Source organism: Clupea harengus, chromosome 22 (genome assembly GCF_900700415.2).
Source record: "Clupea harengus chromosome 22, Ch_v2.0.2, whole genome shotgun sequence".
NCBI lineage: Eukaryota > Metazoa > Chordata > Actinopteri > Clupeiformes > Clupeidae > Clupea > Clupea harengus.
In genome coordinates, this window is record NC_045173.1 from 3,553,818 (window position 1) to 3,572,056 (window position 18,239).

The following is an 18,239-nucleotide window of genomic DNA, read 5'->3' on the forward strand; positions in this document are numbered from 1 at the left end:
CCCGGGACCGCCAGCACCCCTTCCTCACCGCCAATTGGTCACAGCAGTCGGCCCGACGGCTTATCTGATTTAGGGGTGGGCTTAGTGCTCACTGATGGGATAGTGTGTGTACTTGTGCGCGTGTGTGTGTGTGTGTGTGTGTGTGTGTGTGTGTGTGTGTGTGTGTGTGTGTGTGTGTGTGTGTGTGTGCGAGTGTGTGTGTGTGCGAGTGTGTGTGTGTGTGTGCGAGCGTGTGTGTGTGTATGTGTGTGTGTGTGTGTGTGTGTGTGTGTGAGAGCGCATACATAAAGCCAAGGGACGAGTCCTCCCCTACCAGTCCACCTACTCCCTTTTCACTCCCAGTGTCTCTGCTTGACTGGTGCAGAAGCAGCTCAAGCTATCGTCAGAGTCACATCCTTTTGTCCAAGGAAAGAGAGTGAAACAGCGGTGACATCCATGGAGTGTGTCCATCAGGGCGGTCTCGTGTTGCTGCCTGCACCCCGTGCCAGGTGTAGCACATCCCTCCAGGTGAGGTCCTGATATCACGGGACAACAGGAATAACATGCACACGACTGACCGCTCACCACCAAATTACTTTTTGCCCCACGAGCAGGCGAGTGTGCGGATACACGAGGCTGATAAGAAGTGTTTTTAAAGAAGACATTAAAGAGCGCCATTTCTGCAGTTCTCTTTCACAAGCCTCTCCCTTCGATGTTAGCAACTCGTTTTCACCTCCAGCACAAACAAACAGTGAAGGATCGCCTGTTGTAGCCAGTATCAAACGCGGCATTTGTTAACAATAAAGCGCTGGTTTGACAACGATCCAACAAAGATTTCTGCTCTCACACGCAGGCCAAACACAATTTTTATGCCTCTAAAATCAAACGTTGAGAGAGAGGGAGAGGGAGAGGGAGAGGGAGAGAGAGAGAGAGAGAGGGAGAGGGAGAGGCAATGAGAGCAAAGGCATTTGAGAGAGAAAGAGGGATGAAAGTGCAGGCAGGACTTGCCAGACAAACTTACAACAGCTCCATTTGTTTAATTGCAGCAGGGTACGTCTTTGTTCTGAAAGGGAGAAACGGAGGGCTGTCATGTTTTTCGGGAGATGGGTGAGACTGTGTGCTGGCTCACTCAGCTTTGATACCACCATATTAGTCGGAGCTCCTTGGCCCTATTAAAAGCGTATCAGATTTGAGGTCACTCTTTCCTATCCTGCGTAACAGATATGGAGAATCGATAGAGCATTACTGCGCTGTGACAGCCACCCCCCCCCCCCCCCCCCCGCTGTGCCTCTCTCTCCCCCCTCCCCTGAGTGCTAAAAGGACCTCAGTGACAATGGCCTTCCTCATCATGCCCATGAGATCATCTTCTAATACAACCCCACAGACACCAGTGCCCTCAGCATCACCGGCCTCTCCGTGAAGCCCTGATGAAACGAGACACTCTGTCATCATGAGAAGTTTTAACTGTAAATACACCGCCAAGAGATTTATTCACAGATGATGTTTGCATGCTGTGTTCCCACTATCAACGTGTTGGATCTGGTGCCGCGGCCCTTGTGGCCCTGTGTAGTGGAGCAGCGAGGGACGTGAGCCTCACTCGGGGGGGGGGGGGGGGGTTGGCGTGATGTTGGCAGCCCGAGGGCTGTTCCCAGGTGGCACTGGCAGAGGCGGCGCCCTATACGTGGTTCAGGTTAGGAGATCCTCTGTGTCTGTTGGCAGCCGAGTTCGCCAAGCATTGTTTGAGGTTCCACCCCTGGTGCGTTGTGCGGCCCTTTGAGGGCTTTATGGCTTCTTGTGACTCTCCACGTCAATCGATTCCAGATGCTGTCTGTGGGAACGGGAGAGAAGGAGAAGGGAAAGAAGGGAAGAGAGAAAGGGAGAGAGAGAAGAAGAAGAAGAAGAAGAAGCGTAACCAGGTGTGACCCGTCAGAAGCCTGAGATGTTTTGGACGGATACTTGTCCTGACGGGTGTTCTGCAAATGTATGATGGGGAGAGCTGAGGAGGGATGATTGACGAGAGAGGGGGGAGCAGGGATGGGATAGGCAGTGATCTGACACAGGTAACACACACTCACACACACACACTCTCTCACACACACACACACACACACACACACTACTCCTCTCCCTCTCTCTCTTCCCCACACACACACACACACACACTCACTACTCCTCTCCCTCTCTCTCTTCCTCACTCTCACACACACACACACACACACACACACGCCCACACACACACACTCACTACTCCTCTCCCTCTCTCTCTTCCTCACACACACTCACACACACACACACACACTAACACACACACACGGTCTCCTCAGATGTGCAGTGCATAGACCCCTTGCCCATAGCCTCTCTGCATGTGTACTGTGCCAAGGCACGTAGTTTGCGGGCAGAGTGGCGTTGTTCAGCACATTTGCTCCTGGCAACGCTGGAGTCGGACATATGGCAATGTTCTGAGTCGGCAGTCCTGCTCGAGCACCCTGACCCGAATGCCAGCTCACCGGTGCCGTGCTGCCCTACTTTTATCCCGCTGCCGCCGCGGCCCCCGCAGAACCAGCGCCGACCCACGTCTGGCCACTCTCAGCGTAATTACCCCCAGTCCCGTGTCCCCAGCCCCGTGTGAACCCAGAGCAGCGCGGATGCCTATCCTCTGATAAAGCGCTCTGTTGTTCCAAGTGTCGGGTATTATGCGGTATGTTTCTGTTTTATATGTCCCCCCCCACCACCCCCACCCCCACCCCCAAAAAAGTGATGAGAAAAGAAAAGAGAAAAAGAAAAAGAGCACTCAGTGGGAAGAGGTAGAGCTGAGTTCAGCGAATGTGCTTTTCATTTGTGCAAAGGTAAAATATATGAGGGGGAAAAAATTGGACTCCTCTGAAATTTGTTTTTGTGGAGGAGCCCATGGTCTGGAAGGACAGATGAGTGGAGCATGGAGCGCATATAGGCACCGCTTCAGGATGTGTTGTTGTGTGAGAGAGCAGTCCCAAGTGTTGAGAAGGAGCTGTAGGATTTGTAAAGGCTTTCATGTGGTGTACGCACTGCAGAGGTGTGTGGCTTCCGCATAAAAGGAATTTTTTGGGGGAATTCTGAAGTAAATATTTAATTATGTTTTTGTTTTGTTTTAGTTTTTTTTTTGTTTCGGGAATATTTTTTTGTTTTTTTTTGGTTCTTCTTCAGGTGGTGTGGTGGTTGAGGTGTCAGTTTCACAGGCAGGAGGTATTCGAAACTGCTGTCAAAAGGGAAGAAAGAAATTGATACCTAAAAATATTGTCAGCCTGTCAACCTCAGAAGTCTTGCCCCTGTTGCGGTGGTGTTTGGACAGCCATGCTAAAACTTAGTCACACATCCATTTCAGCATTTACGAATCAGATTCTTGTTCTCACCAGGCTTCAATATGTCAATATGCAAGCATATGTAAAGTCAACTTTGGAGGAACATGACAAAAGTATTCAGTCAGGTCTAGAAATGTGAATTTGTATAAATGTGACAAGAACGATCGGAATTGACTCAATATAAATCCAATACAATTTATTCATCCAAACTAAAATACATAAAGGGCATTTTATGAAGAAAAAAAAAACCAGCAGTTGATCTTGTGTCATGTGGTGTATGTTGTTTGTGTAGTGCTCATGCACACCATAACCCTTCAGTAATTCCATATTAAAGGCATTAACCATAAGATGAATAGCGGTGTAAACATGGCAGAGACATTCTGTCCACGTCCCTGACGAGGGTCTAGCGGCTCCCCCCCCCCCCCCCCCCCCCCCCCCCACCACCTGTGCGGTCTGTTTTGCAGACGCTCATCTGCAAAGTAAACACGACGCTGCCCCTGCCTCTGCCCGATTTAAAAGGGGTGAAGGACCCGTTCACATGCTCAGACAGGCCACTCAGTGCGGGTGCTGCCGCCCCTCCACCCGCCCCATCCTGCGATTATTTCTAGCGAGCGGGTGGCCCCCCTGGTGGCGTAGATAAGGGGGGATGAGGGCCAGTGGCAAGGGGGGTCAAACTACATCGGGAATAAGAATGCTGCAGAAACCACTGAAAAATATCTCTGCCTCGTTTTTTTTTTTCTTTCTTTTTTCAGAAAAGTACTTTTTCTCCCCAAACTTCCACACCAGGGCACCGAGGCTATTAGACTGATAGAGTTTTTCCCCTTTTGCCAGTTTCGCCTGTGTCAGTGTATGTGTGTGTGTGTGTGTGTGTGTGTGTGTGTGTGTGTGTGTGTGTGTTGTGTGTGTGTGTGTGTGTTAGAGAGAGAGAGAGTGAGTGTGTTTGGGGTGGAGGTTAGAGAGAGAGGCTGGAGGGGGGGGGGGGGGGGCAGGGTCTTAGCCACATCTCAAGCTAATTTACAAAGATCCTGAATTACTCCTTATCTGCGGCTTTAAAGGTTCTAAGGTTGATTAACAAGGCCCCTGTCCTGTTTATCAGTTTGGACTGGGTGCGGAAAATAGGCGCGATAAGTGCATAGACCATTAAACATTCTATTTCCCCTAATATTTGTGGGCAGCCATCTGCTTAACTGATCTCCCTTCACTTTAATTAAAAGGGATTCCCGTCTTGTCGGGGTCATTACGGAGCGGGCGGCCCACGCCAGGGGTTTGTGATGAGTTCAGCTCTCCCTCTGTCCCCAGGTTGCCAAACACTCTCTCTCTCTCTCTCTCTTTTTCTCTCTTTCTCTCTCTCATTCTCTCTCTCGCTCTCTCTCTCGCTCTCTCTCTCACTCTCTCCTCATCTCTCTTTTTCTCTTTCTCATATTTGTCGGTTCCTTTACTTTTTTTTCCCTTCTTCCGTGCTGCCCCTGCTTTAACTCTTCCCTGCCCGTGGTGTTGTCTGTAGAATATCCTGTGATCTGCGCTGTGACAGGAGAACCTTCTAGCACTGCTGTCAAGGCACCAAACATCAAAAAGCTGAGCGGGCCTCACCACAGTCTTGAGCTGCTGCTGGTGTGCGTCTGGTGGGGCAGCGAGAGGGTGTAGAGAGCCTCTCCCCTTGAATAGCCACCTTCCAAGAAGGAAAAAGCAGTGTATGGAAAGGTGCATGCTGGTGCCTTGTGGGCCCCGCTGGTTTGATTGGCTGGGGCTGGATCGATGCAGCTGTTTACTGTTTCTTCCCCTCTCATCCCTTTTGTCTTTTTTTCTAATTTAGTGTTCCCAAACCATGGACAGGGTCTTGAGTGTGTCTGCTGCGCTTGCATCTTGGCCCTGCTCTCTGCTCTCCATCACTGTCCATTGATGTTTTTTTTTTTCCCTCCGTTCTACCCCCTACTTCCCCTCCTCGCCCCTTCCCCTCCACTCCGCTGGAAGAAAAAGAGCTGCATGCCTCCACACTTCTGCGCAAGACTGATGGCTCATCAATAGCATTAGCCAGCAATGCAGGGCCTCACCAGTGTAGAACAGAATCAATACGGCCCAGTAAAAAGTCTAATGCGTTGACAAGCCCATCCTCGGCCGGGCTAGTGTTACCAGAAATGAGTTTTTATAAGGAGCCCGAGAGCAAGGGGGTCTGCGGCGTCCCCTCCACGTGCTTTAAGCACTTGACTAAGATTTATTACACCTCGCCTCTACCTTTGATATTTATTTATTTATTTATTTATTTGCTTTTTTTAAAGAGGGACACTCAGTGCCTGATGGACTTGGAGTGGACTGCTTGGTGTAGGGGGGGGGCAGCACTTACACATACGTGCACACACAAACACACACACACACACACACACACACACACACACACACACACACACACACACGCGTGCACAAATACCCTTTCCGTTTCTCCTCATTCTTGCCATTTTCTCTCCAATTACAGCCTGCAATTAAAATCAATTAGCACTCAACAGAGCATAATTGTGCCACACTGATAAATGAGTAGAAACACTAGAGGTATTTGTATGTGTGTGTGTGTGCATTTTTTGCGTGTATGTGCGTGTGTGCCTTTATGTGTGTACGTGTTTGGAAGGATAATGTATTTTTGTTTAATTCTGGCTACATAATTTCAATATATTTTCTATAAAAAAATCATCAAATTTATAAAATTATTTATTTTGCATTTATTTTGTTTCGTGTTTTTTTTTTATTAATACATAGGTGTATAAATACATAAGTACATATATTTTGTAAGGTGCAAAAGCAGGCGTTCAGGAGTGTTGAGATGAGCTGAGTGCAGAGAGCTGCAGTAAATAGCCCAGCTCAGCCCGGTCACTGACACATAGCAGGGCTGGTGGCGGGAGGTGGCAGATGGCTCCCCGTGCGCCTGTCACTCTTGATGAAGTACTTCTTTAAAGAACTCTCCGGAAAGAGGGTGCACTAATTATGACAGTCCTGCTGAACAGGCAGCTTCTGTCAGCTACCCAGTGTAGATGTGTGGAGAGCCCAAGGCAACACAGGCCCAGCCTCACCACCCTGCAATGGGTCATCGGCAGAAGCACCCAAGCAAGATTATGGCCCAGTCAGAAGCTCTCCTGAACCTCTAATGTCTTACTGTCTGCCTGCCAGTGCTATTCCAATCTCTCCACTTTCAGACCAAGGGACGCGGGTAGCACGGGTCATGCATATTTGCTGTACACTTGCCACATGCTCAAATAAAAGGGCCCTTTCATTCTTGTTTGGCTTGATGTAAAATAGTCTGTCTTGTTTGGCTTGATGTAAAATAGTCTGTCTTGTCCATAGCATTGGTGTATAGAGAGCCCCAGTCCCCAGAGCCTGTCAGGGAAATCACTGCCTGAAGGCTGAAATTTCCCATCCCTGAGCCGCCACAGAGGACTGACACTGGCCCTAATTACACACAGCCTGGTTGATCCAAGGTAGCGGCCACCCGTCACACTCACCTCGCGTGCCCCCCACACCCTTCAGCCGCCACGCTCCCCCCGTGAAAGGTCAGCGGCCGAGCGGGGCGCGTTTGTCAGGCCCAATCAATGCGCTGCATCTCTTGCCGAGCGGCGTGGTAAGTTATGGAGCAGGTGGGGCTGCTGGTGGGCAGTGGCGAGTCCCCAGTGAGGATCTGTCATCCGGACCGTACCGGGTCGAGCTGTGGGGAAATATCTTTAACTACCCTCAGATAATCAATACCCTCAGGTCTATTATTCTGCCACGGGGGTCTGTGTGTATCGACAGAGGCTGGATGAGCAGCCGGCGTGTGACAAAGAGTGATCGCGCCGGACTCAAGGTCAATATGCCCCCGCCGCTCCCCTCACTCTGGGCATTATGTTCCTGTTTGTTACCAATGCAAACATGACATCCTGATGGCGCTGATATCAATTTGTAATATGAGTCCTCCTCGCAAGCCGGGGCGGGGAGCAGAGTGCTAGCAGGAGCTAATGACATAAGCGCCGTTCATTATTCTGAGCTGCCTCACTCTCTTTTTCTCTCCTATCTCCCTCTCTCTCTCTCTCTCTCTCTCTCTCTCTCTCTCACTCTCTCTCTCTCTCTCTCTCTCTCACTCTCTCTCACGCTCTGTCATTTCTTTCTCCCACCTTGTCATTGTAGTCATTTAGGTTTGTTATTTTATTGGTGTAAGACTGCTCTTTATAATAGCTCCAAACTAGTGATCCATAATAGTGATGCAGTCTTTCTGTTGGATTTCAGGTATTACGCTGCTGCACAGTTTCCTATAGGTATTATGATATAGGCATGAGGACTGAGGAGTGGGATCAGTGATCTATAGGTATTATGATATAGGCTTGATGAGTGGGATCAGTGCGGTGCTGTGAGGTGACCAAGCACAGAAGGAAGTTGGGTGAGCAGATATAAACCAACATGGAATATCTCATGTTTTTACGGATTCAATGCATCGTTGTAAAGGTCATTTATTATCCCCTCTGACCTGCATTTACAGAATTTACTTTAGAGCTTTTAATTTAATTAGTAGAATTATTTTCAAGTTGTTTGGCTTTAATTAAAGTGTGTCCCAATTGTGAAACCTTTGGTTGAGAGATCATGGTGCTGGATATGTATAAGACTTTTAAAGTTTCTGCAAGACTTGCAGAAATCCTGCAGTCTCACACTGATGACCTGCACCAGCATCTCCGGCTATTAATTTCCCCTACGTCACCAAATGACTTTATTAATCTAATCGTCCTCTAATTGGTACAGATAGCCATTTCCCTGGTGATTTTTTATCTGGGTGGTAATTAAAATGGTCCTGTAAATGCTATGAAACTGTGTAGTATTTCCACTTGTGAAAGTGATTGACAGGCTGTCATGATGTGTGCCGAGTTTGTGAGCCTCAGCCAATGTCCGAAATAGTATCGTTACACCAATGTCCGAAACTGTACTGTTACACCAATATCCGAAACAGTATCGTTACACTAATGTCCGAAACAGCATCGTTACACTAATGTCCGAAACAGCATCGTTACACCAATGTCCGAAACTGTATTGTTACACCAATATCCGAAACAGTATCGTTACACTAATGTCCGAAACAGCATTGTTACACTAATGTCCAAAACAGTGTCGTTACTCCTGATATTAGAGCACCAATGTCCGAAACAGTATCGTTACTCCTGATATTAGAGCACCTGAGCCTAGCGCCAGTTATGTGACCCATCAGGCAGAACTTTCGAGACCTGCATGGCTGGAAAAGGAAAGAAAAAAAGGCATTGCATGTGCCAGTGACTGATAAATCTTTAATATAAAAATTGTACAAGAATTCTGATACAAATTACAAGAGGTATTTGGACAAAATATGAATAAAATTCCATTTACATCCCAAAACCCTTCTGCATTTTATGCAAAAACCATCAACAGTTATGATACAGAAAATACAAGGAAAAGCAAATCAATTTAAAAAGAAGACTTCTTTTTTTTTCCATCATGTCTGCTCATGGAAAAAAAAACTTGTTTAGGACCCATACAGTATTAATGAATCAACCAATGTCACCATTAGAAAATCGAAGTGATGCAAGCTACCCCTGACGCGGATGGACTTCAGCTATGCCACAGCAGCCTTGCCAGTGGGAAGATCTTGAGGTGGGAACGTGAGCATCAAGCACAAAAACAAACAAGACAATAACACCAGAACATCACCATGGGAGAAAAAAAGGTATTCACAAAGTGTTCAAGCTTATTTATTCTTTGTGGTAAGACAAAAAGATCATCTGAAGCATCTCAATAAATATATTTGTTTTTTTTCGGGTGACACTACTGTAATTTATAGCGTGGGTAAATGTAGGGGACGCTGTGCCATGAAAAGCAATACTGAGAAATGTGATTTGTTCGGCTGTAAATTCTTCCTGCATTCCTTCGTTTCAGGAGTGGCCTTGAGCTCATTCACAAACACAGTTTACTATGTAATCATGGCTCTCTGATTTGAAGCACAAGATAAACATTCTTTAAGACTGTACGCCATTCAGAAATTTCTCTGGTCGGACTTGGAGTTGCCTCTCAGCCCATTTGGTCAGAGCCAGCATCTCCACATCAAATTGCCGTTACTTATAAAAGCAGATGTTTGGAAAACAGGCAAAAAAAACTGAATGTTTGGAAAACTGGCCTGCGACCTCTTCGCAAGAGGTCAAACATCCCAAGTCCAAGCTCCAGAATGGCGTGAGCGTTTGTTCTGATGGGTCACCCTGATGGGTGCTGTAGCACCTGGGCCGCTGTCACAGCCCTGCGTGGTTAGTGTTAGTGTGTGAGACTGTGGGCAGTGGGCAGTGGCCTGATGAAATATTAAAGACTCACTCAGGCTGGCTGCTTGAGCCGGTGGCTGCCTTTAAAAGCCACGATCATCAGGGACGGGACAGTAATGGCTCTGCTGGGCTGCCCACTCTGGTCAGCTCCAGAGGCCCTTGCGGTCACTTCCTCAGAGGAGAAAATTGCTGGCCATTTCTCAAAGGAGGAGGGTGGGGTGGGGTGGGGTGGGGTGGGGGGGGGGAGTGAAGACAGAGAGAAAGAGAGAGTGTGTGGGCTGGCAATCAATCTCCAGTAGGCAATCAAGAGGGTATTGAGGAACACTGACTCTTGCTTTCTTGTTTTTAGTTTAACTCTCTCTGCCCCTCCCTCCCTCTCTCTCTCTCCCTCTCTCTCTCTCTCTCTCTCTCTCTCGGCTTCCTGCTCTGGACTATGCTCATGCCTTCATAGTGTGACTGAAACCTTTCTTTCTCTGAGAGTTTCTCAGCCCATTTCCGCTCCCCCCCCCCCCCCCCCCCCCTTCTAGTCTCCTTTCCTCTGAGGTTCTGGAGTGGAGGGTATAATTGTATATGTTCTGTAACCATCTCAAACAGAGAGGTGGATGCAAAAGGTGAGTACTGTGCCTCTCCAAAATAACACACTGGGTATTCCGACACGCAGAGACTCTCATTCTCTCGGTGCCCCTTGAGGTTGCTCTTTTTCTCTCTTTCTTTCTTTCTTTCTCTCAGGTCCTCTACTTTCTTCTTCCTCTCTCTCTGTGGCTGTCTGTCTGGGGCCCCTGTCTCACCCATCACCAGAGGTTAACAAGTCCTCTTGTTGCTGTCATCCCACTGGCCTGTTAGTGGGGCAGTTGCTACACAGTTGGAGAAAGTGTGTGTATGTGTGTATGTGTGTGTGTGATGTGTGCGATGGTGTGAGTGTGTGTGCAATGGTGTGAGTGTGTGAGCGTGTGTGTATGTGTGTGTGTGCGTGCGTGTGTGTGTGTGTGTGGGGAGGGGGTGTGTGTGTGAGAGACAGCTGTCAGCAGCCTCTAGAGTGGCACTCGTTTTTTTTCCTGGCCCTCCCGGTGAATGAGACAGTGTGCGGCGGGGTGCAACCCCAGGGAGAAGGCCTGCCTCTCTCCACTCCATTTTCCCTTCGCATGGGATAAACAGGCAATTACACCTCCTCTTATACGGGGGAGATGGCCGCCCAGTGAACTATTAGTCCATGTCCCTTCAGGACCCATGCTGTGGGCAGGGGCTTGGACAAGGATGGTAGGGGAGTGTTTGTGTGTGTGTGTGTGTGTGTATGTATGTGGATGCGAGTATGTATATCTGTGTATGTTGGTGTGTGTGTGTTTGAGTGTGTCAGGAGAGAGAGACAGAGTGGGAGGGAGGGAGAGAGAAGGCTTCTAGGCATGGCAGCAAAAAGTCAAAGGAAGAGGAAGAGAGGAGGAAGGGAGGGAGGGAGGGAGGGAGGGGTGGGTTGGATCGCTCCATGTCACAGTCTTGTCAGCAACATTCACATCTTTGAATGTAATGAAGTGACAAGTGAGTTATTAGACAGATCAGCAGCGGAATTGAACGGATGCCTCCAGGTACTGTGTAGCAGCACATTTTTAATGATGCTCGCTGTCATCCTCCCCCCCCCCCCCCCCCCCTCCCCCTCATGGCACAGCAGACGCCCTCACTCGCCTCCTCCTCCTCCTCCTCTTTCTCTTTTCCTCACTCTTCATCAGTTCTCTCTCGCTCAGAAAAACAGAGGAGAACCGCTGCTGTCACAGTGGACTAGAAGAAAGGGGTGACGGCAGAGAGAGAGAGAGAGAGAGAGAGAGAGAAGCAGAGGATCTGGAGGTGATTTCTTGTATACTTCTTCTTGAAGTGTGTGGCTGCGCCGAGGAAGTACTTGAAAAGATGAAGGATGTTGGCCAGTATCCAGACAGATGAACCGAGGTTAAATTTCATATGTTTTCTCAATATTTCGTTTCTCAGTCCTACACAAACAAACAGTATTATTATCTACCAGTATGCTCTTATAAGAAAAATAGAGAGAGAGACGAATCATTTTAGAGGACTAAACCCGTGCTGGATAGCACAACAGGACTTATTGGCCTGTAAATAAATAATTCTCCCTCTGCTTAAGCTAGTAGGGTAAAACGTGTACCTTATTTACTAATGGTTGGTGATGTACTGCCTTGGCCACAGAATACATTATGCACATTCTCACACACTAGCATACAAACACACAGGCTTGGCAATGTCAACATTTTGCAGAAATATTGCAATTAGGACTGATAGGAAAACCCAGAATAAGCTTAAGACTCAAGTGCAGCATACCTATTAGCAGGACGTCAGTATCTGTGTACACTGACTGGAAAAAAAAAATAACTCAACACTGCTTCTGGTTTTGGTCACAGTTAAAACTACTCTTTTGTTGCATTCACAGAATACTTTGAAATGACATTTCTTTGTTCATGAAATAAAATTTGAGGAGACAAAACTAATTACGGGACATTCACTAACTTTCATACGATAACCTTTTGCAGGTAACAAACACCACATGCAGTAGAAAGACTCCTACATTTCTGCTGAGCTAATTCTTGGTACAGGCCTTTACAGCCAGACATCGCTTTGCCCCTTTTTCCTTTAAACAGAATCAGATTCTGTAATACTTGTCTTCAGAGTCTGAATCTGGCAGTTAATGTTCAGTCACATAGTCCTACCGGGGAAAACACTTTTAAGTTTACGAAACACTCAATACATTTTATGGGCTGGAGACTGGGGTTACTCCATTCACATATGGGTTTTCATGTGTGAAATAAGGTCTGTAGCTGAACCTGTGTGTGCAAAGCCAGCACATTTATGCTAAAGATACATACAGCATTTTTCCCCTTGGCACTATAGCCATGACAAATGCAGCAATGTCATCTGAAAAGACCCAGCATTGCAAAGTGTTTTCCTTCTAAGAATATTACACATCCCCCATGTATAATTGCAAAGTGCAAAACAAAAATTGTACACTAAAGCTATAAACTTAACAAAATGAGAAATAAGGAAGAAAATATTTGAGTAGGAGACCAAAAGCATGCCGGCCGCCTCCGCATATCTAACAAGTAGATAAAACAAGTCACATGATTTTTTTGTTCTCAGTTAAAATGTTTTTTTTTAAGCTAACATAAATGAATCAAGCTATTAAGATGCTACCTCTTTCTTGCCTACCTTAGAGCTGGAAGTATTGTACTGTAACATAAAAACAAAAAAAAGCCAACAACCATCAATACAATTGTTTTACACCAAAAGTCTTTAAGGACATTATTTACAAATGAAGCTGTTCATGCTCTTGTAAGGGGGTTCTTTTTTTAAAAGCTATCATTACACCAATACAACAAGAAGATTTAAATTTTTCCCATTATTATCATTTCTGCAGGCAACAGTCACAAATAAGAGTTTGAATAGATTCTTTGGAGATGGACTAAGTTAAGACAAGGGATAGGGATTCTGTCAGGGGGATGAAGGAACTGGAGCCATCCTGGGTTTAAAGGGACTCTGCTCCCAAATGTCTCATCCTGTTCTTCCAAAGAAGGAAATGTCAGCGGGCACAACTCTGAAGAACTTCAATGTCTGCTCATGTTCATAGGTAACCACTGAAGAATTCAAAATCAAAACATGATGTGATAGTGCTGTTGTTTTTTTGACAGGCAACATGGGCACCCGAGTCACTGAGGACTGGACTTTTTTTTCTGTGTGTGTGTGTTTGTGTGTGGGATGGGGCGGGTGGGGGAGTGTATGGATGAAGGGGGCATGAAGGGGAAAGAGAAAGAGGAGGACGAGTAAGGCTAGTCAATCATGGTGGCAAAGGGTGCGTTTTTGTGGAGGTTGGGGTTCTGGCTGTGCCTGTTTCGGCTGCGCACCGAGGAGAACATCATGTTGCAGCCAGGCACTTTGCACTTGTGCATCTCCCGCAGGTGGACAGTCTTGTAGTGCACCCGCAGAGTCCCTTTGTTGCTGTACAATTTGTGGCAGATGGTGCACAGAATGCCCGCGCCGCCACCACCACTACTGCCCCCGCTGGAGGCCAAGAGAGAGGGCGAGGAGGAGGGGTCGCTGGACAGGGGCCCCTCCACCTCTCCCCTTCCCACGCCTCCTACTCTTCCTCCTTCTTCTCTTCCTCTTCCTCTTTCTCCTCTTTCTCCTCCTCCTTCTCCATCGCCTCCTTCCTCCTCTGCGCCTGCCTGGCCCTGGGCCTCGGTGTTGATGTTGCAGTCCTCGCCGTCGCTGTGCGCCTCCAGGTCGTCCAGCAGGATGCCCTCATCGCTGCCCTCGTCGGACTCGCGCGAGGAGTGGATGCTGCCGCTGGACTGCACGCTGGAGGTGGTGCTCAGGTCCAGCACCATGTAGTCGTCGCTGGGGTGGCGGTGGTAGTAGCCGCCGTTGCTGTTCGAGTACTCGGTGCCGGCGGGGGAGTCTGCGTCGTCGTCACGGCCCAGCCCGCGATGCAGCAGGCCCCCAGCGGCGCCGCCCAGGGCCTCCAGGCTGAGGTGGTGGTGGTGGTGCCCGGCCCCGTAGATCTTGGCCAGGAACTCGGCGCGCAGGTCTTTGGGCATCGGCATGAGCTGGGGGTCCAGAACGATGTCGTCCAGCTCTTTGGTCAGCAGTTTTCGGTGCAGGTTGATGTTGGAGCTGTGCCTGCATGAAGACAAAGGGACAAAGGACTGTCACACGAGGTCCATTCACCCAAAGCACATGCTACCAAATGAAGTGGATGCTTTGATCACGGCAGGACATCAGTATGCCCCTCCAGGTACAGTATGTTACCCCAAACCTGACTTTAATAATATTAAGAACAGAAATGTTTTTTAAAAGTGAAGATTATTGAAATAACTGAACTGTATAATCTCCCATTTCTTCTTAAACTTTTCATTCAATACAGACCCACCTCAGTGAATGGTATTAACTTTGTTCCCACTAGTACGCGAACATCGTGCTAACACTTAAGATAGTGCCATGCAGCAAGCACCCCACTAGCAGGTCTACTCCTGTCAGCAAGTCTGTAGCCATGCTCAAATCCAATAGACTCTGACTCAATTAAATACTTCAACACATTGAATGGGAGTTTATCAATTGATTCAAGCCATGGTAATGTAATAATCACAGGGAACTGGATAGCATATTAGCACCAACTTGAGCAGCATGAGCTCACTGACGCCTGGAGGTGGCTTAATTGAGGCCCTTGTGAACGTAGTGTCCCGTGTATCCCCCAGATTAATAAAACTGGGCTTCCTTTCGTGCCAGAGAGCAGTATCACATAACCAGGCGCTCACTTGGTGAGAATCGCCCCGGTGCTCGGTGGTGTAAAGAACCCTGGGGCCTCTGCACTGAGGGCTAGCGCTGTGCTAGATGCTACCAAAACACATGCAGTAATAAGAGGTGAATAGCGACCACTCCAAGCCTCCAGCATGACAGATCTCACATGAAGCATCAACAGTGCCCAACAGCAGACAGTGAGAACAGAAAAACAAACACTTCAAGAAAGTATAAGACAGTAAACTGGCGGTGTATGTAGTTGAATCTCATACAGCCATTTTCCCTTTTGATAAATAATAAATAAATAAATAAAGCAATGACAGAAATGACACTGAGGCTCCATTCCTTGCATATGGGGTCCATGCAAAGGGCACTCAGGAAGCTAAAATGGCGGCCTTGGCGTGAGGGGTAAATGGATTGCACAATGTATTGTAGAGCTTACCAGCAGTGCCATGGTTGATGCAGTCAAAAAGGGTCCCTTTTCTTTAATTATTTAGTTCCCTATCCGACATTGTCCTGCAAGAAGTAAAAATACATTCAATGGAGGGACCCTTTTCTGTTAATAAGGCATACAGGAGCCGGCCACTAGAGCATCAGCAGCATGTAGGAACATGGCAAATCAATTAGACGTGACTAAGCCAAGGCGCTAAGTGAAGTGTGTGTGTGTGTGTGTGTGTGTGTGTGTGTGTGTGTGTGTGTGTGTGTGAGAGAGAGGGAGAGTGAATACTGTTTGACTGTCTGAGGATCTGTATGCGAGAGGGAGAGAGAGAGAGAGATTGTAGGTGGGCAGGGACTTACAACAATGACTTCTTTAACGTGTATAATAATTCTATCTGTAGATAGCAAACTGTGGAACAGATTTTCTGTGCGCTCTTTGTGAGGCTAGAGGGTAAATGAGGGGGCCACGTCCTGGTCCCCGGGCCTGAGGGGACACACCATGCTCTCCAGGCACTCATGTGGGCGGCTCCTCAGGCGCATGTCACCAGCTCTGAGATCACACCCACACACTGCTCATAAGCTCTAGTCTGACGGGGCTAACTGCCATCTCATGACTCTACACACACATACACACACACACACACACACACACACGCACACACACGCACACACACACAAACACACACACACGCGCGCACACACACACACACACACACACGCATACACACACACACACACACACACACACACACACACACACACACACACACACACACACACACCCCCACACACGTACTCTCAAGCTAGTGTACAAACATTCCTAATCAAAGAGCCACACTACACATACACAAATGCACATGTCCCTGCATTACCCCCTCACAGTATGCCATGAGGACACACATACACTTAAGCACAGGTAGATCCATTTCATTTTCTCTTTGAGCATTTTGCTATAATCAACACTTTAAGATAAAATAGCATTAAACTTTACAATAAACTGCACATTACACAACCTAGTTCTAATGTGCAAAAACTACCGTACATCTGCAAAACCACACTGGCAACAGCAGCACAGCAAAAACTGCTACCATGATAAAATATGGTGTTTGTGGGAGTGCGTGTAATTATTGTAATTATTTTGAAACATGAACGAAAACACTGACTGCAACTTTGGATGAAGAAGTTGTGACCTGAGAATCATTTGGAAGATTTTAATATCCTTGCATCTCCCTGAGCAACAGTAACAGACCCATTACCTTTGATCACTGCTGGTCTGTTCTTACCCTGTAAATTACTGCGTGCGTGTGTGTGTGTGTGTGTGTGTGTGTGTGTGTGTGTGTGTGTGTGTGTGTGTGTGTGTGTGTGTATTTGTGAGTGTTGTGTGTGTGTGTGTGTGTGTGTTTCATTTGCACACTGTGGTATTTTTTATGCATTCATCAGCTTTAGCCTTTCTGCCCCATTTCCTCTCTGTCCTCTACCTCCTCATTCCAGCCCCAATCCTACCCCCTCCTCCTCCCCCTTACCTACCTCCTCTGCCCCCCCCCCCCACACACACACACACCTCCCCCCCACCTCCCCTCTCTGCATCTCTCCTGGGCCAGTAATGTGGCAGGCAAACCAAATTGACAGGCTCATCTTTGCCTGGAGATGGGGGCGGCATCTCAGGAGAGGCCATTTTGACTTTGCAGAGGAGGAGAAAGAAGGAGGAGGAGGCTGAGTGTGGCTCTTAATGGGCCTTCTTGTCCCGTGAACGTTAATCATCTTTAGGCTCCGATGGCCCTGTCGCTCCCCCTGCCTACCGCGCTCGCGCCTGCTAAATGAGTCGTAATGCATAAACGAGAAAGACGAGAAGTCACATTAAACAAATGATGATGTGGTTTAGATATATACGTTTTCTGCCTCCGCCTTCCCTCTCCTCTCCCCTGGACTCATCAGGAGGAGTGAGGTGGGCAGGAGGGGAGGCTGGGACTGGGCTTTCTCTGTCATTTTATTCTAACGCCGTGAGCACCGCCATTAACGAAAACTCCAAAAGCGTACATGAATTGTGAGGATTCAGAGATGCAGCCTCTTGGCTCTCTTTCTAACCGGGGTGGCTCAGTTAAGGCAAACCTGCAGTGGCAGGACAATCAGTGGCCAGCAGCACTACAGGCTCCAGAGAGGGAGAGGGAGAGAGGAGAGAGAGAGAGAGAGAGAGAGAGAGAGAGAAGGAGAGAGAGAGAGGGAGAGGAAGAGAGAGAGAGGGGGGGAGAGAGAGAGAGGGAGAGGAAGAGAGAGAGAGGGGGGGAGAGAGAGGGGGAGAGAGAGAGAGGGAGAGGAAGAGAGGGGGGAGAGAGAGAGAGGGAGAGAGAAGGGGAGACAGGGAAGGTAAGCAGGTTCTCAGATATAATTAACCTTCACTCTCCATTCGCGCTTGGATTGCGTGAGGCCACAGGCCCGAACATTAGTGCACCATGGGAATCTGGAACAGCTATGCCAATGAGGGTCATTGGTGACGGTTGGGATGGCAACAGAATAAAAAAAGGGCAACATTGAGAGGAGGGGCAAGGGGAATGGTAAAAAAAGGAGGCTGCCTTTGTTTTGGGGAATGTGATTAACGAGGATAATAACATGCATGATTACTGGGACACATGTGCTTCCAGCAGTTAATCATGCTGCTTCTCTGTAGTGGCGACTCACCCTCTCTAGTAAATATGCAATCATTTACAGAGCAGCATGAGGAGGCAACCCACCCCACACTGACATCCACTCACTAATGCACTTATAATTACATTCAACTCCATTGCATTTACTTACAGTCTAGGAAATAAGTGTGTGGAGATGGAGCGTCTTTAAAGAATTATTCCATCGCAACTAAATGCTATAAATGCATATTTCAGAAAAATATATATTCATTTGCAATGAATGCAATTAG

The 18,239-nt window shown here is 47.8% G+C and overlaps 1 protein-coding gene across 2 annotated transcripts in view; it reads right to left on the reverse strand.

Moving 5' to 3' along the window:
• Nucleotides 1-10,552: 10,552 nt before the first annotated feature.
• bnc2 (basonuclin 2) overlaps nt 10,553-18,239 on the reverse strand; it is a 174,636-nt gene continuing 166,949 nt past the window's right edge. For both annotated transcript variants that reach the window (XM_031560498.2, XM_031560499.2), the window contains exon 6: nt 10,553-14,272. In XM_031560498.2, the coding sequence (XP_031416358.1) occupies nt 13,423-14,272 (850 nt within the window). In that variant the 3' untranslated portion in view covers nt 10,553-13,422. The remainder of the gene's footprint in view (nt 14,273-18,239) is intronic.